Here is a 23,423-nt window from a genome sequence, read left to right on the forward strand (position 1 = left end):
GATCCTTTGAGTCCGGTTTTAACACTATGCTTGATTCAATGTGAGGAAATAGATTTATCTAATGTATAGAATATATCATTTGATATCCAGAGTATGATACTCTTTTTAACTGTGGTACTTGTGCTATGTGACAAAAGTTATACATTTTGATACCAAAAATAACAATGTTAACTTTTTAGTGTTTAATTCAGGTTTTAGTGTTGGTTTGATGAAAATAAATTGTTAATATTATTAGGTTTGAATTTTCCATGATTTTGTTGATAGAATAAATTTAGTGTTAATTGTGAATTTGTTTAATTTTACGTTTAATTTGGATTTTACGGTTGATTTGATGAAAGTTTATTGTTAATATTATTAGTTAATTATAAATTTTCATCAAATTAACTCTAAAATCCGAATTAAATGCTAAAAAGCTAATATTATTATTTTTAGTATCAAAATGTATAACTTTTGTTACTATGTTGGAACAAAAAGTAACACTGAGTATCACATTAAGCCTAAGCAATATAACCAACACGATGGTCAACATCTTCAAAGAAATGGCCCTCTGCATATAAAGAGCAACACTGAAAAGAACCACCAATTAAAGAACACTGAAAATTTATGTCGTTAAGAACAACTGAGAACCCCGTTGAGGAAGTTGATTCATCCAATAACCTCTTAAGAAATATAACTGTTGATACCAATATAGGTAGAGGAAGAATGAGGTACAACTATTCATAAGTTATCCATTTGAAGTTTAGAAGAGTAAAAGTAAAAATATTAAGTTTGAAAAATGAGTTTAAATAAAAATGGTCTGTTTAAAATACAAAATGGGCGTAGACTTGAACATTTAAGGCTTAAGCTTAAATTGATCTATTCTTTAAGTTGATAATATTTTATATTATGTAATTTATGAAACACAAATTAAATCTACAGTAATATATAATATTTGTAAACATTTAAAAAAAACTAAGATGATTATATATAGAATTATAATAAATTAAAATATATAAATTTATTGAATTAAAATAAATAATTAAATTTACATATATATTTTTTAAAATTTAAAAATTAAAAAATAATATCAGCAAGCTTAAAATGAATTTAGACTGAGTTTGGGTTTAGGTAAAACTATAGGTTCATTTTTAGTTAAACCAAACTTGATTAAACATAAAACATATTAATATCATACTTAGATTTTGCTTGGCTCATTAACACCTCTAGAATACGGCTGGCACAATGGAGTCGATAGCTGATTATGGTGGATTTTTTATTTAGAGAGCTGAGTAGGGAAAGCACTTATATTCTAATAAGTGGGTCATCTTGGTGTAGATGTTAAATTATGTTGTGTTATAGGAAATTTTAGCACGTGCAATAGAATGTGATTGGAGAGAATTTAATCCCATTGAACACTTTTTAAGTGGGATTGGTGTAATTTTGGTGTATGCTCATGTGTGGTTCATGCGAGATACTGGTGAAACAGGGGAACGGTTTAAGACTTTGTATGTCTGATGATCTTATAGTATTTGACGAGATAGCACCTTTAGGTGAGGTAGTTTCTGAGACTACTTATTCAGATAGTTAAATGAGTTCTCTTTGTTATCCAGCGAGGTGGCTCCTTTAAGTGAGATGATTTTTTTCCAACAATAACCAAACAAATAAAAACTTGCTAGATTTTGAAATAGATTTGATGATTCAAATTAAAGATTGTTTTGGGTTTCAACTGAATAACAAATTTGATTTAATAATTTGAGAAAAACAAATAATATTGAAAGTAAAGAAATTGGTCCAACCTATTACTTCTTTTTAGGCTTAATGATAAATTTAGTCATTAATGTTTGCATGTTTTCTCAAAATGGTCCTAATTATATTTTTTAGCCTTTTTTGGCCATCAATTTTTGTTCTTTTTTTTTTAAATTGCTTTTTCTAATAGATTTAATGAATAAATTTAAGGTTTCAATCTTTCATATGTTTGTTTACTGATAGATTTTTGTATTGAGTTAATTTTTTTAGATAATTACGTTTATTTTTAAAGAAAATTAAGTTATTTTTTAAATTTCATGTATTATTTATTTATTTTATTATTTTTCACATATAACTATCTTAAAGAGCTATTTAAGTAATAAATTACGTCTCATTAAAAATATTCTACATATGAAATTTTATATTATCTTCGTCAACTTTTTTAACGATACTCTCATTAAATCTATTAGAAAAAGCAGTTTGAAATAAATAACAAAAGTTGATGGTTAAAAAAGGCTCAAAAATATAATTAGGACTATTTTGACAAAACATACAAACATTAGTGACTAAATTTGTCATTAAACTTCTTTTTATTTTAAACTTTTTTTTGTCATCATGGAGAGTAATGATCTAAAGACAACATAATTCGATATAATGGTTTTAATTTGGCGAAATTTGTGGAATCCATTAGTGCCAAATCCTTTTGTATCATTGGTCTTCAATGATTTCAGCAGCAAAGCCTGAGCTTTACAGCTTCAAAAGATGCCAATAGAATTTTTAAGGGTAAATTACCCATTAGTCACCCTAAAATAGGATCTTTCTATTTTGACCACTCTCAAAATTTTTGTCAATTTAATCACTGTCGTTAAAAAATTTGATTGAAATGATCACTCAAGTGTTATCTCATCAATGGATTGTTGACTGAACCTGTCAAATCTTTCTTCTTTTAATTTGTCTAAATATCAAATTTTTTTTTTATTTCTTCTAACCCTTCATTTACCTTTCAATGGATCTCCCATTTCGTTTCCTCTTCTGACTCCATTTTTTTTGCTCAAAATAGATATTTCTTTTATTGGTTTCACTAAATCTGCTGTTTGTTTTCTGGGAAAGTTTCTTACTTTCTGGCATAGTAAAGAAAGGAAATAAAAATAAAAAGAAGAGATGAAGGTGCAGATAATGTCTTGTGTTGTTCCCTAAACCATGTTTTGAGCATCCTTCCATCATCTAAATTCCACATAGAAACCCATAAAAGGGATCTCTAATCAGTAAAATGAATTTAATTTACAATTTAAAAACTTGGGTCTGAATCTGATAGTAATTAAAGACCTGACCTGCCAACAACAAAAAATAAGCAAAAATGGCGAACTTGGAGATCAACAACGAAGTGATTCGTGTTCGAAACACCATATTCTACACTTTGCTATAGGATCCCTTACTCTGCAATCTGCATCATCTTCTTGAATGAAAAAAACACCCCCAGATTCAGTTATGTTAATGAGAAGCAGATCCAAGTCCAAGTATTGAGGTTTTTTCCAATGATCTGAGTTTCGTACAGTGTTTCAGGGATTCACCTAAAGATGACTTGTCACTGTTGAAAGCAATTTTCCGAGGTTGTCGGTCTTGTCTTTTGAGGTTTAAGGGATTAATTTAAAATTTTGTAAGTTTTTAAGGGACTAAAAGAAGAATTTTTCATTTTAGAATTTTTTTCAAGTGGATATTAGGTAAAAATGCTGATGTGGCAAGTTTAGCAACCAATCAGTTAACGAGATAACAGTTGAATGATCATTTTAAATCATTTTTTAAGGAGGTAATTTACTCAATTTCTAAATAATAATCTGTAAAAACAAACAAAACTCTAGAAAGAAAATTCCTACAAAACTAGAGAGGGAAAATGATTATCTAAATTTAGAAATCCAAACAAATAATTCGAAAAAAAAATCCGAATGTATAAAAATTTAACCGCGAAAGTACCTCCCTCAAACTTAAATAATTTGAATCGCAAATAGTTTGAATTCAAAATAACCCAAACCTAAAACAACCTAAATTCAAAAGGGTAAATCACACCTAAGGTTACTAAACTATTAGTAAGTTTATGTTTTAGTCACTCAACTTCAGAAATTTATAAAATGGTCATTGAACTATTTGAAAGCTGTTGGCTTTCTTTCATCGTATTGCCTGCACCACTTCTCTCCTACTGTTTAGTTTTTTTTTTCCGTTAAACAGCTTTAAACGTCATAAATCTACAAATCAAAATCCCAACAACTTTCTTCTTTGGTTTTCAGCATTGACCACCAGATCAACTTGAATAAAAAATATGTTCTTCTATTCATCAATGGGTATTGATCTACCATATTGATCTTATCTTCAAATTGTCACTTGAAGCTTATTAGCTAAATTTAAAAAAAATGAACAACCTAATAACTTAAATAAAAACTTTCGAATAATTCGACAACACTACCATTTTTTTTCGATCGCTTATCTAAATTTTTTTAAATAGTAAATTTGTTAGTCAATCCATTGGGAGGAATAAGCAAGGATGCTTCTTAATCATCTTTTTGACTTTAGAGATAAAAAAAGAAGATTGATGATGGTGTTTTTACATGTTTAGAGAAAAAGAGAGAGCATGGTCTTTAACTCTCTTGATTGAAAATGTTGTTGGGTTATCCTTGTGATAGTGAATGATTAAACCTTGTTAAAGTGGAAAATAATCATTGCTTTGTTTTATTCTTTTTGTTTTTCTTTATTTATGAATTTCATCCTTTAGTTTTATGAATATCAAATTTTAGTTTTTGAATTTTGTGATAATTGAAAAGTTTGTCTAATTTTTAGTAAATATATAAAATTGAATTCCTGATTTTTTCTAATTTGTTGACATAAATTGTTTAACAATTTATTTTTTACGAATAAATTGTTGAACTGTTAATTTTTAAAACATTTGTAACATATAGGGGCCTTGAACATTCATCGAAAGGTTGTCACTATGAATAGGAATGATTAGGTTGAATCATCTAAATTCGTGAATTTACTTAAAAATTCAAATCTATTTATCACCTCTAAATTATCTGAATATTACTATCCAAATTCGTATATGAATTAAATATTATCATTCATCCAAAAAAAACCCAATAATTATTGCATATTCGAAGAATGAATATCTAATGTAGCTATTTGCATCTATTCAATATCCAATCTGAATATCATTTGAATCTAAAATAACAAATCAAATATGTCGATTGAGTCTTAGCTTAATTAGCATTGACATTGTTGCCATTAATGCAGGAGGATGTAGGCTCGTGTGCGCTGAAGCGTATTATCCTCATATAGGATTAGGGAATTATGAGTAAATTAAGGCATTGTATCAAAAAGAACAAATATGATAACAAATGCGATTACGGAAAACAAATTAAAGAAATTATTGAATTCCATAAAATTTGCAGTAAAATGATGCCGAAGCTAACATGAGACCCATACCAAATTATTATACGTATAATCCATTTCATAAAACTAACAACATTATATGAATGTTCAAATGCAAAATTAAACAACATACATATGAATCTCAAATTCAGTACAACCTTTTTGGAACAGGATGTGCATGGTTACCCCTGCATTTCCCCGATCCACCTTTCCGGCCACTGCCGACGCCGCCACTCATCGTGTCGAACATTAACCGTCCATTCGACTCCACACCAAACCTGCTCAAATTCCGCCAACTTACACTGCTACTACTCCTCATAAGCTTCGGATTAAAACCCAACCTCGGCTCCGACACCGATTCCGAATACGAATACGATCTTTCGACACCACTAGCTCTACTATAGTTATCTTCATCTTCATTTTTGTTAACATTCTTCCTATGAATGAACCCCAAAATGTTCCAAGCTTTGGTACTCCATTTCTTTGATTCTTTAGTACGATCCCCGTTCATGATAATGGAAGCATTGTCTTTAAAACTGCTAATCTCGAAAGTTTCCGAGTTTGAGTTGGAGTTCGAATCGACAATGGCCGGAGAAACCTTAGCGGTGGAAATTGATTTCAATTCATCAATCTCAGCTACAACAGCTGCAGCTGTTTTTCTTATAGAATTGGATCTATCAAGACTTTTTCTTCTTCTAGAATCTGAATAATAATCCCTTGTTTGAGCTGATCCACCCGGTAAAGACTCACCATTAATGGAATCCATTGTTAATGGATGATCTTCAACCATTGTGGCTATGGGTACTTTTGGGAATGGTGTTGTTGTTCTTCCCATTAAATACCCATCCCATGAAGCTCTTGGTTCATCAAATGAAAACCTTGAATCATCAAATGAAAACCTTGGTGGAGCTATATCACAAGATCTTCTTCCTAATGGGTTCTCTAATGGCAATCTAACTGACCCATTATCACCATTTTTGGGCTTTTTAAGCTTTTGTTTTTGTCTCCATTGTTGAAGTTTCTTGCTGAAAACTGAAGCAGTTGACCAGAAAGTAGTTTTCTTCTTTGTTTGTGAATCAAGATCCATATGATCTTTCATGGCTTTCAACTGTTCTTCTTCTTCAACGATCTGTACGTCGTCGTTTTCAGTAGGAGTTTTAATGGAAGATGAACCTAAATCACTTATTTCTTGAGAAAACAGTGAGCAGGATTTCCTTTGAGGTTCAAATCCCAAGTTGGTACCTTCGTTTTTAGACGCCGAGAACGACTTTGTACGGCGGAGCTCAGGGAGAAAACTGGATCGGCTACCGTTTCCACCGGGAGGTTTGAAAATGGCTTTAAATGCGGCGGCGGTGGTGGTGCTGGGGGCAATGGGTGGTTTCCCAGAAGAAGAAGAAGTGGAAGCTGGTTGAAGAAAAGCGAGACGTTCGCAAAGGCATGAGGGACAAAAGGTGGTGAAACTCTCTTCAGGGTGGCGGTCACAGGGACGGTGAGGCGGTGGCTGTGGCTGTGATAATGGTGGATCGGCGGTGGGATTCATAAGCAAATGTAGGGATATGAAATGAGCATTTGGCTCATATTGTTTTAGCTTCACACAAAGGGAAAGAATATGAAACAATATGAGTGAAAAAGTGAAGCTTTTTTCATGGGAATCATGAGAGAGAGAATGATAAATTCATATCTTAAAAAAAAAAGAAAAAAAAAGTGTAAATTCACTCTGTAACATTAAACTATTAATAAGTTTACGTTTTATTTATTAAATTTTAAAAAGTTACAAAATGGTCATTAAACCATTTGAAAGTTTTTATTTAAGTCATCAAGTTATCAAGTTTTTTTTAAAAATCCAGTTAGTGAGCTCCAAGTAACGGTTCATATGGTGGATCAGCACCCATCGACGAGTAGAAGAGCATACCTTAAACCTAAGTAGATCAGAGAAGAAAGTTATTTAGATTTTGATTCGCATATCCATGATGTTCAAAGCTATTTATGAAAAAAACCGAATTATAGAAGAAACGGGGAATGAGAGCTTTTAATTGGTGGAGGTAATGTGAACAACGAATGCCATGCAGTAACAATTTTAACGGCCTAATCACTTAATGAAAACTTTTGAATAGTTCAATAACCATTTTGTAACTTTTTAAAAGTGAGTGACCTTGAGAGTAGTTTAGCCAATTTTAAATAATTTTGTAAAGAGAAAAGAAGAGAAAATCTTGGCGTAAGATTGAGAGTGACCCACCCATACACTCCTTTGTACTCAAATTCACTGCTCCTTTGGTCCTTTACTTTTTCTTTCTGTCTTTGCTTTGCATTTCCTTCCATTGTTTTTCCTTTGAGCTTTGCTTTGTTATGCTTGTGTCGAGTGTAACTAACGAAATAATCAAATAGTTACACATAACGTATCATATATATCTTATTTTGACGTACAATGATCAATTTTTAACAGAATGACTAATTTGCTTCTTAATTTAACATACATAGATTAATCTACCCATTTTATGAGTAAATGTGACAATGTAATCCAACTCCTGATACAAAGGCTTTCATGATACTTTTACATTTTTTTTAATGTCATATTTGTGGTGCAGTTAAATTCATAACATATTTTAGATATTTTAATTGTAAATTTTAAGAGGTTAATAATTTATTTTATGCAGATTTTGATATATTTGTGTATCTGAATCATTTCATTTTATTTTTCATAATATGACATGTTTTACTAATTTTCTATTTCTTGTCATAATTAAGTTTCTAAATGACTTATTTTAAAATTGAATTATTACACTTGTCGTTAAAAATTATTTAATACACTATTAATGAAAATTTTAGGCTTCACAAACATGATTCAAAGGACAAAACATATTCATTTAAGGTATAGTAAAAATGTAATAAAAATAGGACACGTGGCACTATTTGAATTATTCTCGTGGACTTAAAATTGCCACTAGCAATGTATCAAATATTAGTCTTGCTTGACATACATAATATAAATATTGTATTTAAACGTAGAATTTAAGACTTTGAGTTGTTTCTTCAATACAAGGCCTACTTCTATCTATCTCTTAAACTCTTAAATTTAAAAAAAAAATACGCACTTAAGCAAACTCGAAATTACACTTTTCTTATTGTTACAATAACAACGATATCAACTAAGTTAAAACTTAACCCAATTTTTTTGGGGGCCTAATACATCTTTGTCTTTAAGCACCAGACAGACAGAACCAGGTTAAATTACAGCAAACAGAACTCACTTTGGTCTTTTTATGAGGCCAATTTAAAAGTAACACTCTTTGTCTTTGTTTTTAATAAAAATCAAACCTTAGATAAGGCATCCTCTTTTTAATTCTCTCATGCTTAAGTTACACTTTTTCTTTTCTTGAAAACCACATTTAGCATTTGTATTCGATTTTTTTAATTAAAAATATTAGATTTGTTTTGAACAATCTCATTATAGGTTCTGATCATATCTGTTTTTTTGACACAACGCTTAGAATTACCCTTAACCCTTCCTCAACCCATAAATAGGAGAATAATGCACTTTAGCGCACTTAAACCTATGCTCTCCTGCATTCGGCCTAGAACTACCTATAGTCATTTTCTAACCGATAAATAAAAGGATAATGCGCTTTAGCGCGCTCAAACCTACATCATTCTGCATTGATAACAATACACATACCAATCGAATCAAAACCCAATTGACAAATATAATAGATTTTTAAAATAACTCATAAAATATATGTTTTTTTGAGATTATTTTTAAAAATACGTATTTTTTAAGAGTGTTTCGACACTTATAAATACCAAACTCTCGTATTTTATACAAAAATATTAAAAGAAGTATAATAATATATGTTATTTTACAAACCCAAAACATTTCTATCAAAAATTTTAAAAAAAATACAAGTTATGTTTTATTATTATTGTTATTACAAATTATTTATAGTAAATTTGTAAGTGCTTTTCTGGTCAATATTATGTAATTATTTTTGTTGAATGATTTGTTTATAAAGAATTATTGAATTATCGAATTATCATTAGCATTGTTCTTATTGTTTGGTATTTTAATATTTTATAGTCTCAATTAACAAGATGGTAAATCGATTTATCAGCCTAATCCTTGTGAATGGATGAATTATTTCGATTGAAATTGACATTGTGTTTCTAACAAAGTATTTTTTTAAATGATGTTTAAGAATAAAGTCGGACATAAAAAAAAACCAAGATTATCGGGATACATCGGAGATATTAATAGGATATATGGTTTAAAATATAGATTTGTTGGAGCATCAATATTATGTGATGGATCTTAATGATGATGAAGCTGTCAATCAAGGTGATGATATACCAAAAAAGTGGCGATCTTGTAGTTGAGTTGTTAGTGGAGCTTAATCGATGGTTAAAGATTTTTTTCAATTATCCAAGTGTGTTGATGGTCCTAGTGACAATATATAATCTATATATTTACGGCCTGAGAAATGAAAAGCATAAATCTCGAGTTTATTAAAAAATCATTTAAGGATAAAATTTTATTAGAGTTTTTAAATATTTGAGTCAACTTCTAATTTTAATTGCGCAAATTTAAATTATTAATTTTATATAATTATATTATATTATATTTTCATGCTTTAATTAAAAAATTAAATTTATAAATTTATAAAAAAAGGGAAAACAAAGTAATCATTATTTCCCCTGATAACAAGGTTTATTTATTTTTAGCATAAGGATGTTAAAAAGAGATAAAATATCGTGAAAGCCTTTATATTAAGAGTTAGATTATATTTTTTATTTTACTTAAAAAAATGAGAAAATTAGTTCATATACATTAGATTAAAAAGTAAAGTGATTTTTTTTGTTAAAAAATTAATCTATTTCTACTACTAAAAACTAGTATGGCTAACAGAATAACCAAATAGTTACACATTGTGTCACTTGTACCTTGTATTGATGTACATAAATCAATTTTTTAACAGTAAAAATAGATGAAACTTTTAACAGAATGATCAATTTACTTTTTAATCTAACTGTGTTTTTACCATAAAAAAATAACCCAACAACTTTTTTGGTCAAATAGAATTAGAGATCATGCCTTCTTCTTTTCTCTAAACATGTAAAAGCACCATTTTCAACAAGCTTTTTTCCCCCTTTTTTTTTTGGCCTCTAAAGTCAAAAGATAAATAAGAAACATGGCAACATGTTCCTTCATAGAGAGGCTAAAAGATAGAAACGAAAGAGTGAAAGAAGCTCAAAACCCGATGGCTTGACTATAACAAACTTGCAATACTACAACCAAAATAATTTATGATCATTTGAGACCGTATTTGTCAACGTTCTAACATTTAAATTAATAAAGGTAAAATCGTACTTTAAGCTACCTAAAAATAATAAAAAATTAATTTAATTATCTAAAAATTATAAAGATACAAGCTATTAAAATGATAAAATTATATTTTTACTATCGTAAAAATTATAATTTAATTTTGCCCCCTAAAAAAAATTTCTAGCTTCTCCCCCGGTTCATTTTAGTTAAATTATAATTTTCAAATGTAGTGAGTACAAAGTTTCTAATTATTTAGCTAAATTCAGTAAAAATACCAAGGAAGTCATTGTACTTACGGACGGATTATATTTCGGCTCTTCTATTAAAAAAAACAAATTAGCCTTTATATATTTTGAAATTTGCAAATTAATCCCTTCGTTAAAATCTTCTATTAAATTATGACGTGAAACGTTAATTTAAATAAATAATTACTAATTTGGTTCTTAAAATATAGTTAAAATATCATTTTGATTTTTTTTAAAATTTAACAATTTTAAAAAATTTAAAAAATCTTTAAAATAAATATAAATTATTAAAATTATATTAAAAATATTAAATAAAACGCATTTAGTTACATGAGCCTTACGCAGTGGCTCTACAACATTTTTAAGGGAATCCATTGAAAACGTAGTAATTTTTAGTATATGAATATTTCCGTAGTGATTAAAGTTACATTTTAACCATTTACACTCGTAAGCCTAAAAAAATTAACACATGCAGCTTTCACTGTGTTTCTTTACTCTTACGATATCAACCATAACCACAAGCCACCCATATATTTTGTGTTGTAACAAGGTTAATTATAACCTATGTTCGTGGTGTCATCGATAATTCTTTGATTTTTACAACTCATGGAAACTGTGTTAGTGTGAAAATTGACTTTATAAGTCTTTAACTTAAGCCACAAGGAAACTCCGTATTTCTTCTGTCGTACATCTTCCAAACACGTTTTCCAAGCACTAATTAATTTCCATAGACAAGACTTGGAAGACTTACTTTTTTGGCTTTGGTCTCACGGGAACATAGTTGGCCAAATTGAAAATTCTTCTCTTTTCCTTCACCTCTAGTTTGTGTTAGCTTTAAATAGTTAATGCAACCCCATTCCTCCATTCAAGCCACTCCTTGCTAATTGTTTCTTGCTTTGCACCTTAAATTTGACCTCCATGGAAATGGCTCCAAACACAAGACTTGTGCTCCATGCTTTCTCATGGTCATTGCTAGCTGCTATAAGTATCTGCTCTCCAAACGATATCGCCTGCTTGAAATCAATAAGAGCTTCCCTGGATGACCCTCATGACTACTTCAAATCTTCATGGAACTTCAACAATTACACAGAAGGTTTCATTTGTAACTTCGTGGGGATCGAGTGCTGGCACCCTGACGACAATGAAGTGCTAAACATTCGTCTAACCAACATGGGGTTGAAAGGTCAGTTTCCACTAGGCATTGTGAAGTGCCAGAGATTAATGAGATTAGACCTTTCAAATAACCAGCTTTCAGGACCCATTCCATCAAATATTTCAAAACTCTTCCGTTTTGGAACTGCAATTGATATCTCCTCCAATAGATTCTCTGGTAACATACCAAAAAGAATAGCAAATTGCACTTTTCTAAATTCACTGAATCTCTCAAACAATCAACTAACCGGCTTTATTCCTCCAGAGCTTATTTTGCTACACCGGATGAAGAATTTCAGTGTTGCTAACAATCAATTATATGGTCCAGTGCCACTATTCAATCTCAGTTTAAGCAAGGATTCCTTTGTGGGTAATCCAGGACTATGTGGTAAACCTTTAGAGCCTTGCATTGATCATAAAAGCAGTCCCTTCAAGAATGGTTTTATAACAGGCTACGCTGTTTCTGTAGTTTCTGTTATAACCATTTTTATGTTCTACTTTGCCCCCTGCATGCATCGGAATCAGAGGAACAAACTGCTCCGCCACTTCATATTGAACCTGATATGGAATAGGACTAGAAAGGTTAACATGACACAAAATTCCCATCAAACAAGCCAAATGGTACTTCCAGATATCCTACATGAAACCAGCAGAGAGGTACTCTATCTATTTCTGTCCCTTTGTTTTAAGTTACTTGTTCTTCAAGTATTCATCCCAGTTTGGTGTTTATCACAGACTTCTATGTTGGTGGAACTGGTTTCAAGAATGAGTTACAGTGATCTCTATGAAGCAACAAACGAGTTCAGTGCAGAAAACATCATAGGACATGGACAAATGGGGACAACATACAAGGCAACATCATCCAACGGTTGTCTTCTAGCAATCAAGAGGCTATTCGACACCCAAAAATTCGATGAACATTTCATAACAGAACTGAAAACTCTAGGGAGATTAAGACACGACAACCTAATCCCACTCTTAGGATTCTGTATAGAATCTAAAGAAAAGCTTCTGGTTTACAAATACATGTCCAACGGCAACCTTTATGATTTGTTACATCCTTTAGAAAAAAGAACCATTGGTTGGCCGTTGAGACTAAAAATTGCATGTGGTGTAGCAAAGGGTCTGGTTTGGCTTCATCAAAACTGCAATTACAAGGTGATTCATCTCGACATATGTTCGAGATGTATCTTACTTGACCAGAATTTTGAACCCAAGATATCGAATTTCAGTGAAGCGATGCTAATGAAATCGAATAATCGATATTGGAGCAGTAGTTTCGACATGGATAGGGAGTTTTGGGAGTCGAGTTTCGTCAAGGAAGATGTTTATAGGTTTGGGATACTGGTTCTTGAGTTGATTAGTAGAAAAGAACCGAGTGAACTCACTGATTTAGCAAGAACTGGAGATGAAAGTATTGGTAAATGGGTGGTTGATGATGTCAAGAGTTCTGATTTTGTTGATGGAGGTTTGGTTAGGCATGGATTTGATGTTGAAATCTTTGAGATTCTGAGAGTTGCATGGAACTGTGTTCAGCCAAATCCTGATGAAAGGCCAGCAATGCTTCAAGTCCACAAAATAATTAATGGTTTTAGCAAGAAATATGGCTATGGGTGAAAATTATGGGTTTACCATGTTTGAATCCATGTTATTTAAAGTGTTAATAGCAAAATTGAAATTAGGAAATTTTTGGAAGGGATAAAACTAAATTATAATTTTTTTTATGAAATTGTAAATTTATAAATTTATAAAAAAGATTAAATCACAATTTTTTGGGCCTAATACATCTTTGTCTTTAAGCACTGGACAGACAGACAGACAGACAATTCAAAGGACCAAAACCAGGTTAAATTACAGCAAACAGAACTCACTTTGGTCTTTTTATGAGACCAATTTAAAAGCAGCACTCTTTGTCTTTGTTTTTAATAAAAATCAAACCTTAGATAAGGCTTCCTCTTTTTAATTCTCTCATGCTTAAGTTACACTTTTTTCTTTTCTTGAAAACCACATTTAGCATTTGTATTCTATTTTTTAATTAAAATATATTAGATTTGTTTTGAACAATCTCATTATAGGTTCTGATCATATCTATTGTTTTGACATAACGCCTAGAATTACCCATAGTCCTTTCTCAACGCATAAATAGGAGAATAATGCACCTTAGCGCGCTTAAACCTATGTTCTCCTACATTAGGCATAGAACTGCCTATAGTCCTTCCCTAACCCATAAATAGAAGGACAATGCGCTTCAACGTGCTCAAATCCACATCCTCCTGCATTGACAATAATACCCATACCAGTCGAACTAAAACTCAATTGACAAATATAGTAAATTTTGAAAATAACTCATAAAATATATATATTTTTAGATTATTTTTAAAAATATGTATTTTTTAAGAGTATTTCGACACTTGTAAATACCAAACTCTCTTATTTTATACAAGAATATTAAAAGAAGTATAATAATATATGTTATTTTACAAACCCAAAACATTTCTATCAAAAAATTTTTAAAAAAATACAAGTTATGCTTTCGTGCAAGTGTTTTTTTTTTTTTTGCCTTTAATACATGTTAGTCGTAGTATTAAAGTTGTCATAAATTATTTTTACCAATATTATGTTATTATTGTGATTACAAATAATTTATAGTAAATTTGTATGTGCTTTTCTGGTCAATATTATGTAATCATTTTTGTTGAATGATTTGTTTATTAAGAATTATTGAATTATCATTATCATTAGCATTAGCATTAGCATTAGCATTGCATTGTTCTTGTTTGGTATTTTAATATTTTATAGTCTCAATTAACAAGACGGTAAATCGATTTATCATCCTAATCCTTATGAATGGATAAATTATTTGGATTGAAATTGACATTGTGTTTTTAATAAAGCGTTTTTTTAAATAATTTTAAGAATAAAGTCGGACATAAATCGGAGATATTAATAGGAGATATGGTTTAAAATATAGATTTGTTAGAGTATCATCAATATTATGCGATGGATCTTAGTGATGATGAAGATGTCAAGGTGATGGTATACCAAAAAAGTGGCGATCTTGTAGTTGAGTTGTTAGTGGAACTTAAACGATAGATAAAGAATTTTTTTCAATTATCCAAGTGTGTTGATGGTCCCAGTGACAATATATATAATCTAGATATTTGCAGCTTGAGAATTGAAAAACATAAATCTCGAGTTTATTAAAAAAATTATTTAAGAATAAAATTTTATTAGAGTTTTTAAATATTTGAGTCAACTTTTAATTTTAATTAAACAAATTCAAATTATTAATTTTATATAATCAAATTAAATTATATTTTCATGCTTGAATTAAATTTATAAATTCATATCTAAATGAATGTTCAAAGCCCCGTGCATTACCCATCGGCAAAAACACACACACAAAAAAAAAAAAAAACCAAAGTAATCATTATTTCCTCTTATAACCAGGTTTATTTATTTTTAGCATAAGGATGTTAAAAAGAGATAAAAGTATCATGAAAGTCTTTAGATTATATTTTTTTATTTTATTTAAAAAATGAGAAAATTAATTCATATAAGTTAGATTAAAAAGTAAAGTGATTTTTTTTGTTAAAAAATTAAACTGGTATGACTAACGAAATAACCAAATATTTACACATGGTGTCATTTGTACCTTGTATTGATGTACATAGATCAATTTTTAACAGTAAAAATAGATGAAACCTTTAACAGAATGATTAATTTACTTTTTAATCTAATTTATAAAAATAATTTATCTATTTTTAAGTAAAGATTCCGAGTACATATTTTTACCATAAAAAAATAACCCAACAACTTTTTTGGTCAAATAGAATTAGAGATCATGTTTTCTTCTTTTCTCTAAACATGTAAAAGCACCATTTTCAACAAGCTTTTTCCCCCCTTTTTTTTTTGGCCTCTAAAGTCAAAAGATAAATAAGAAACATGGCAACATGTTCCTTCATAGAGAGGCTAAAAGATAGAAACGAAAGAGTGAAAGAAGCTCAAAACCCGATGGCTTGACTATAACAAACTTGCAATACTACAACCAAAATAATTTATGATCATTTGAGACCGTATTTGTCAACGTTCTAACATTGCTAGCTGCCTCTTTAAAGACCAGACCACCCCCTTTTTCTTTTGTTTTTTTGTTTGTATTATTGTAATAGCCTGAATTTTTAGTAGTGTCAGAATGGTTATTCGAGATCACTAAATCTGACAAATGAGTAGAAAATATTAATAATTTAGTGAGTATAAGTTAAATGTGAAGTTAGGAAAATTTTTGAAATAGCGAATAGTGTACTAAGAATAAATATTAAAATAATTAGAATAAAAAATGAGGTACTGGAACCTCAAACTCATAAATCGAGCCATAAATATTTTTAGAAACATTTATAGAGTGTCATTGGGTTCGTATTAAATTTTCGTTAGAAAATTTTAACGTTTGGGTGGTCAATTAATTAAAAAGGACTAAACTGAAAAAAATGTAAAATTTGTTAAAATGATTAAATAGCTTAAGTGGTAAATAAGGAGGGACTTAAGGCATAAATATGCCAATATGGAATAGTTGAGACGACATAAGAGAAGAAAAATCTGAAAAAGTGATGTAATAAGGGCAAAATTGGAAATTTTGTAAAAGTTAACAAATAAAAATCTTAACTAAAAGAGTTTCTAGGCAATTCACCATATTTCTCAGCAAAAAAAAGGCCATTGAAGGGTCCCTCCAAGCTGGGTTTTCATATATTTGAATCATGTAAGTTTAATTCTTGATTATTTCTTCTAATTTTTGTAATTTTGATACTTTTACAAATAGGTCCAACTAATTATTTCATTAGTTTTTGATTTCATGACTGATTTTGAGAGTTACCATTGATGAGTACTGAATTTTTATGATGAATGAACATGGAATTAAAGCTTTAGTTTTATTATATGATGATTTTATTAAGTAATTTTGATAGAAATTGATTTTTGGGACCTAATTGTGAAAAAGTTTGGAATTGGGGTTTGGTGTTGTGGTTTTGAATATGAAAGACTATGTAGTAGTCTAAAGTAGTTGGACAAGGTGTTAATTGAGAAAATTTAGATCAATTGAGGGGTTAATTGAGCAGTGACCAAATTGTAAAAATTGTAAAGTTTGGGGTAAAAGTGTAATTTCGAAAATTAAAGGGCATAAATTGTGAAATGAATTAGAATTGAATTAGATGCTGATGAATGAATAAATTTGCATTTTAGATCGAGAACCCGAAGCAAGCCGAGGAAAAGAAAAAGTAGCTGATTAGTCCCTAAACTTTTACAAATTCTGCAAATCGACCCAGGTAAGTTCATATGGCTGAAATTTAATGATTAAACGTTAAATTCATGAATTATATAATGTATGATGAAATATATTTATTGTTGAAATGATAATAAAATAAAAATGCAAAAACTGAATAAATGATCAAATTGAGCGGAACGCCGAATTTGAGTACTTCTGATCAGTGGCAAGAGTGATAAGTGATAGCTTCAGCTACACTTATCTGATCAGTGACAAGTGACAAGTGATAAGTGGTAACTTTAGCTACACTTATCTGATCAGTGACAAGTGGCAAGTGATAAGTGGTAGCTTAGCTACACTTATCTGATCAGGGACAAGTGATAAGTGATCATACGTAAGGCCATTGTTATACTATGGCAAAGTGGAAGTGAAGTACTCAATTTTTCGTAATCGTTCCCTAATTTTGATTAAGGATGATAACTGACAAATGTGCCCAAGAGAATTATAGTAAAAGAATAAGCAGTAGTGAGTTTATACCAAGGGACTCACCAGTGATTGTGGTTGACAGGTAACTTAGTAATGGCGTATATTGTATAAGTGTATAAATGTTTGGTAAGATTTATGTTTTATGCCTATGAACTTACTAAGCTTTTTATAAGCTTACTCGTGTGTGTTTATTGTTTCTTGTAGATTGACATATATATACGTTTGGAGGATCGGATCTACATCAAGAATCACACTATCCAGATTTACTTCGGTAGATTTTGTTAAACAACTTTTTGATTTATATGGCATGTATAAGGAATTGAAGTAAAAAGTAATAGAATGAATGACTAAGTATGCAAAGTAAATCTAAATGTGATGGTTGTGTTAGACATTGAAATATACATGTTTTTAGCTTGAAATGGTTGATTGGTTGAACTTTATTAGTATTTAAATGAAGTAGTTGAAATACTGAAATTGGCTGTGAATTGAAATTTGCAGGGAATGTTAGATAATTATAAAGGGATTATATTGAATTTTTTTAAAAATAAAATAAAATTGCAATGGAATAGTTTTTGGACAGCAGCATTGATGTAACTTTGAAAAATCACCAAAAATGGTGGAAATTGAATTAGAAGTTGAATGAGATATGAAATTAAAGCTGAAGGAGCCTACTTTCACATGAAAGAAATAGAGTAAGAAAAAAAGTTATATATTTTTAGATATTTGAATTTTAGTGAGACAGGGTAAGAATGGTTTTTGAAGTCCCCTGTTCTGACTTTAGAAATTCATTAAAAATTGTACAGAAGGAATTATGAGTTATAATTTATATTTTTAGATTCCTTAATGAGTATATTTTAAGTAGAAATAAGTGGAAGCACCATATGAAGTCTGTACAATGAGATAATTGAATTTTAGTGACGAGAGGTCAGAATAGTCGATCAGTGAAACAGGGGAGACTTTAACTAATAAACTGTACTAATTGGCTGAACCAAAAATTCTGAAAATTTTATGGTGAAAATATATATGAGTCTAGTTTCAGTGAAAATTTACGGATCTAAATTTCGAGTTTTTTAGCTTGAGTTATAATTGATTTAGTGACTGCTATGCAGGTGGACAACTTTATTAAGAACAAATAACTTTTAAAAGTAAATTTTTATGCCCCGAACTTTTAAGTTAAGTTAAGTAAAGCCTCATACTCGACTCCGGCAATGGTCTCGGGTAAAGGGTGTTACAATTATACCCATAATTTGGGTGGTGGGTTGAAGGTAGGTTGGATAAATCGATTAAAATTATTTTGAATTAGTTGAGTTGATGAATTTTATTTTATTATTTTAGTTCATTTTAGGGGTGTAGCTAGAGGGGTTAGTAGGAGCCTCGGCTTTTCTAAAATGGAAAATTTTTCATTTAGATGTTTTAAATTTTAAAAAAATTCAAATTAATGAAGGTAAAATTGTACTTTGACTTACCTAAAAATGATAAAAATTTGATTTAATTATCTAAAAATTATAAAGATATAGGCTATTAAAATGGTAAAATTACATTTTTACTATCGTAAAAATTATAATTTAATTTTGCCCCCCCTAAAAAAAATTTCTAGCTTCGCCCCCGATTCATTTTAGTTAAATTATAATTTTCAAATGTAGTGAGTACTAAGTTTCTAATTATTTAGTTAAATTTAGTAAAATACTAAGGAAGTCATTGTACTTACAGACGGATTATATTTCGGCTCCTCTAATAAAAAAAACAAATTAATCTTTATATATTTTGAAACTTGTAAATTAATCCCTTCGTTAAAATTTTCTATTAAATTATGACATGAAACGTTAATTTAAATAATTAATTACTAATTTGGTTCTTAAAATATAGTTAAAATATCATTTTGATTTTTTTTTAAAAAATTTAACAATTTTAAAAAATTAAAAAAATCTTAAAAATAAATATAAATTATTAAAATTATATTAAAAATATTAAATGAAACGCATTTTAGTTACATGCGCCTTACGTAGTGGCTTTACAACATTTGTAAGGGAATCTATTGAAAACGTAGTAATTTTTAGTGTGTATGAATATTTCCGGGTTGATTAAAATTACATTTTAACCCTAAAAAAATTAACACATGCAGCTTTCACTGTGTTTCTTTACGCTTACTTATCAACCATAACCACAAAGCCAACCCATATATTTTGGGCTATTTTACCAAAATTATCAAAAAAAATATTATATTTAAAAAAATAACCCAAGTTTAAAAATAATTACCAAAATAACCTCAAAGGAACAGTAAAATTGGATTGTGGCCTGTCAATGGCCGGAACCCACTCGTATTTTGCACCCATGATTGCCTAATAATTGTGTCAGACTTTAAAAAATTAATTTTTTGGGTTTTGGCCTGTTAATGGCCGGAACCCATGTATTTTTTTAAAATTGTACAATATCGATATACGAAAAAGGAGAAAAAAGAAAAAGGAAAAAAAAATTTGTGGGTGCTGGCCTGTCAATGGCCGGCACCCAACAGTAAAAAAAAATTACTTTTTTTTTCGTGTTAAAATCAAGTATCAGTATACGAAAAAAGTAAAAAAAAAGTTTTTTGGCTGCTGGCTTGTCAATGGCCGGCACCCAGTACAATTAAATTTTTTTTTGGTGTCAGAATCAGATATCAGTATACAAAAAAATTTAAAAAAAATTTTCTTTTTTTTCGTTCAGAATCAGATATCAGTATACGAAAAAATTTAAAAATTTTTTTTTGGTGCTGGCCTGTCAATGGCCAGCACCCAACAATAATAAAAAAAAAGAAATTTTACTTTTTTTTTCGTGTTAAAAACAGGTATCAGTATACGAAAAAAGTAAAAAAAAATTTGGGTGCTAGCCTGTCAATGGCCGGCACCAAGTACAATTTAAAAAAAATTTCTTTTTTTTTTCGTGTCAGAATCAGATATTAATATACGAAAAAAGTAAAAAAAAAAATTTTTTGCTGGCCTGTCAATGGCCAGCACCACCTTCTTGTAATGGCCGGCATTAAACTCTATATATAGTGAATGGTTTGGGTTATTATAGTGTAAATGGAATGAGAAAAATTTTGAGAGGCATAAAAATGATAGTGTTTTGTAGTATATCATGAAATGAGTTTTTTTGGATCGGAAAAACTCCATACACTATCCAGTTCAAAATAGTCCTATATATAGAGCTTTGATATGAATTTGACAGGCCAACACCCAAAATTTTTTTTTCCTTTTTTTTTTTCTCTTTTTTCATATATCAGCATTATATAATTTTTAAAAAATAAATAGGTTCTGGCCATTGGCAGGTCAAAACCCAAAAAATTAATTTTTTTAAATTTGACACAATTATTAGGTAATCATGAGTGTAAAATACAAGTAGGTTTCAGTCATTGACAAGCCACAACCTAATTTTACTGTTCTTTTTAAGTTATTTTAACGATTATTTTTAAACTTGAATTATTTTTTTAAATATAATATTTTTTTAATCTATTTTAATAAAATAGCCTGAAAATTGACTTTATAAGTCTTTAACTTAAGCCAGAAGGAAACTTCTGTCGTACATCTGCCAAACACGTTTTTCCAAGCACTAATTTCCATTGACTAGACTTGGAAGACTTACTTTTTTGGCTTTGGTCTCACGGGAACATACGTTGGCCAAATTGAAAATTCTTCTCTTTTCCTTCACCTCTAGTTTGTGTTAGCTTTAAATATTTAATGCAGCCCCATTTTCTCCATTCAATTCACTCCTTGCTAATTTTTCTTGCTTTTGCACCCTAAATTTGACCTCCATGGAAATGGCTCCAAACACAAGACTTGTGCTCCATGCTTTCTCATGGTCATTGCTAGCTGCTATAAGTATCTGCTCTCCAAACGATATCGCCTGCTTGAAATCAATAAGAGCTTCCCTGGATGACCCTCATGACTACTTCAAATCTTCATGGAACTTCAACAACTACAGAGAAGGTTTCATTTGTAACTTTGTGGGGATCGAGTGCTGGCACGCTGACGACAATGAAGTGCTAAACATTCGTCTAACCAACATGGGGTTGAAAGGTCAGTTTCCACTAGGCATTGTGAAGTGCAAGAGATTAATGAGATTAGACCTTTCAAATAACCAGCTTTCAGGACCCATTCCATCAAATATTTCAGAACTCTTCCCTTTTGGAACTGCAATTGATATCTCCTCCAATAGATTCTCTGGTAACATACCAAAAAGAATATCAAATTGCACTTTTCTAAATTCACTGAATCTCTCAAACAATCAACTAACCGGCTTTATTCCTCCGGAGCTTATTTTGCTACACCGGATGAAGAATTTCAGTGTTGCTAACAATCAATTATATGGTCCAGTGCCACTATTCAATCTCAGTTTAAGCAAGGATTCCTTTGTGGGTAATCCAGGACTATGTGGTAAACCTTTAGAGCCTTGCATTGATCATAAAAGCAGTCCCTTCAAGAATGGTTTTATAACAGGCTACGCTGTTTCTGTAGTTTCTGTTATAACCATTTTTATGTTCTACTTTGCCCCCTGCATGCATCGGAATCAGAGGAACAAACTGCTCCGCCACTTCATATTGAACCTGATATGGAATAGGACTAGAAAGGTTAACATGACACAAAATTCCCATCAAACAAGCCAAATGGTACTTCCAGATATCCTACATGAAACCAGCAGAGAGGTACTCTATCTATTTCTGCCCCTTTGTTTTAAGTTACTTGTTCTTCAAGTATTCATCCCAGTTTGGTGTTTATCACAGACTTCTATGTTGGTGGAACTGGTTTCAAGAATGAGTTACAGTGATCTCTATGAAGCAACAAACGAGTTCAGTGCAGAAAACATCATAGGACATGGACAAATGGGGACAACATACAAGGCAACATCATCCAACGGTTGTCTTCTAGCAATCAAGAGGCTATTCGACACCCAAAAATTCGATGAACATTTCATAACAGAACTGAAAACTCTAGGGAGATTAAGACACGACAACCTAATCCCACTCTTAGGATTCTGTATAGAATCTAAAGAAAAGCTTCTGGTTTACAAATACATGTCCAACGGCAACCTTTATGATTTGTTACATCCTTTAGAAAAAAGAACCATTGGTTGGCCGTTGAGACTAAAAATTGCATGTGGTGTAGCAAAGGGTCTGGTTTGGCTTCATCAAAACTGCAATTACAAGGTGATTCATCTCGACATATGTTCGAGATGTATCTTACTTGACCAGAATTTTGAACCCAAGATATCGAATTTCAGTGAAGCGATGCTAATAAAATCGAATAATCGATATTGGAGCAGTAGTTTCGACATGGATAGTGAGTTTTGGGAATCGAGTTTCGTCAAGGAAGATGTTTATAGGTTTGGGATACTGGTTCTTGAGTTGATTAGTAGAAAAGAACCGAGTGAACTCACTGATTTAGCAAGAACTGGAGATGAAAGTATTGGTAAATGGGTGGTTGATGATGTCAAGAGTTCTGATTTTGTTGATGGAGGTTTGGTTAGGCATGGATTTGATGTTGAAATATTTGAGATTCTGAGAGTTGCATGGAACTGTGTTCAGCCTAACCCTGATGAAAGGCCAGCAATGCTTCAAGTCCACAAAATAATTAATGGTTTTAGCAAGAAATATGGCTATGGGTGAAAATTATGGGTTTACCATGTTTGAATCCATGTTATTTAAAGTGTTAATAGCAAAATTGAAATTAGGAAATTTTTGGAAGGGATAAAATTAAATTATAATTTTTTATGAAATTGTAAATTTATAAATTTATAAAAAAAAGATTAAATCGCAATTTTATTATTTCATGGATATAACTTTCAAATTTTAGAGGAGCTA

At 30.3% G+C, this 23,423-nt stretch overlaps 3 protein-coding genes across 4 annotated transcripts; 2 read left to right on the plus strand and 1 right to left on the minus strand.

Moving 5' to 3' along the window:
* Positions 1 to 5,128: 5,128 nt before the first annotated feature.
* On the minus strand, positions 5,129 to 6,929 carry LOC107905645 (protein OCTOPUS). The gene has a single exon (XM_016832338.2). It carries the CDS (start codon positions 6,680 to 6,682, stop codon positions 5,291 to 5,293), a length of 1,392 nt encoding a protein of 463 aa, XP_016687827.1. The 5' UTR covers positions 6,683 to 6,929; the 3' UTR covers positions 5,129 to 5,290.
* Positions 6,930 to 11,324: 4,395 nt separating this feature from the next.
* Positions 11,325 to 13,539, plus strand: LOC107905643 (probably inactive leucine-rich repeat receptor-like protein kinase At5g48380). 2 transcript variants are annotated; one of them, XM_041087753.1, is made up of 3 exons: positions 11,328 to 12,031; positions 12,119 to 12,510; positions 12,589 to 13,539. In XM_041087753.1, the coding sequence occupies exons 1-3, from the start codon at positions 11,620 to 11,622 to the stop codon at positions 13,468 to 13,470; spliced, it is 1,686 nt and encodes a 561-aa protein (XP_040943687.1). In that variant the 5' UTR covers positions 11,328 to 11,619; the 3' UTR covers positions 13,471 to 13,539. The 2 variants fall into 2 exon arrangements, with proteins under 2 accessions (XP_016687826.2, XP_040943687.1); XM_016832337.2 differs by having other exon boundaries at positions 11,325 to 12,510.
* A 7,757-nt stretch (positions 13,540 to 21,296) lies between these two features.
* On the plus strand, positions 21,297 to 23,297 carry LOC107902665 (probably inactive leucine-rich repeat receptor-like protein kinase At5g48380). Its single transcript, XM_016828802.2, has 2 exons — positions 21,297 to 22,268; positions 22,347 to 23,297. The coding sequence occupies exons 1-2, from the start codon at positions 21,378 to 21,380 to the stop codon at positions 23,226 to 23,228; spliced, it is 1,773 nt and encodes a 590-aa protein (XP_016684291.2). The 5' UTR covers positions 21,297 to 21,377; the 3' UTR covers positions 23,229 to 23,297.
* Positions 23,298 to 23,423: the final 126 nt, after the last annotated feature.

Source organism: Gossypium hirsutum, chromosome D01 (assembly GCF_007990345.1).
Source record: "Gossypium hirsutum isolate 1008001.06 chromosome D01, Gossypium_hirsutum_v2.1, whole genome shotgun sequence".
In the NCBI taxonomy this organism is placed as follows: domain Eukaryota; kingdom Viridiplantae; phylum Streptophyta; class Magnoliopsida; order Malvales; family Malvaceae; genus Gossypium; species Gossypium hirsutum.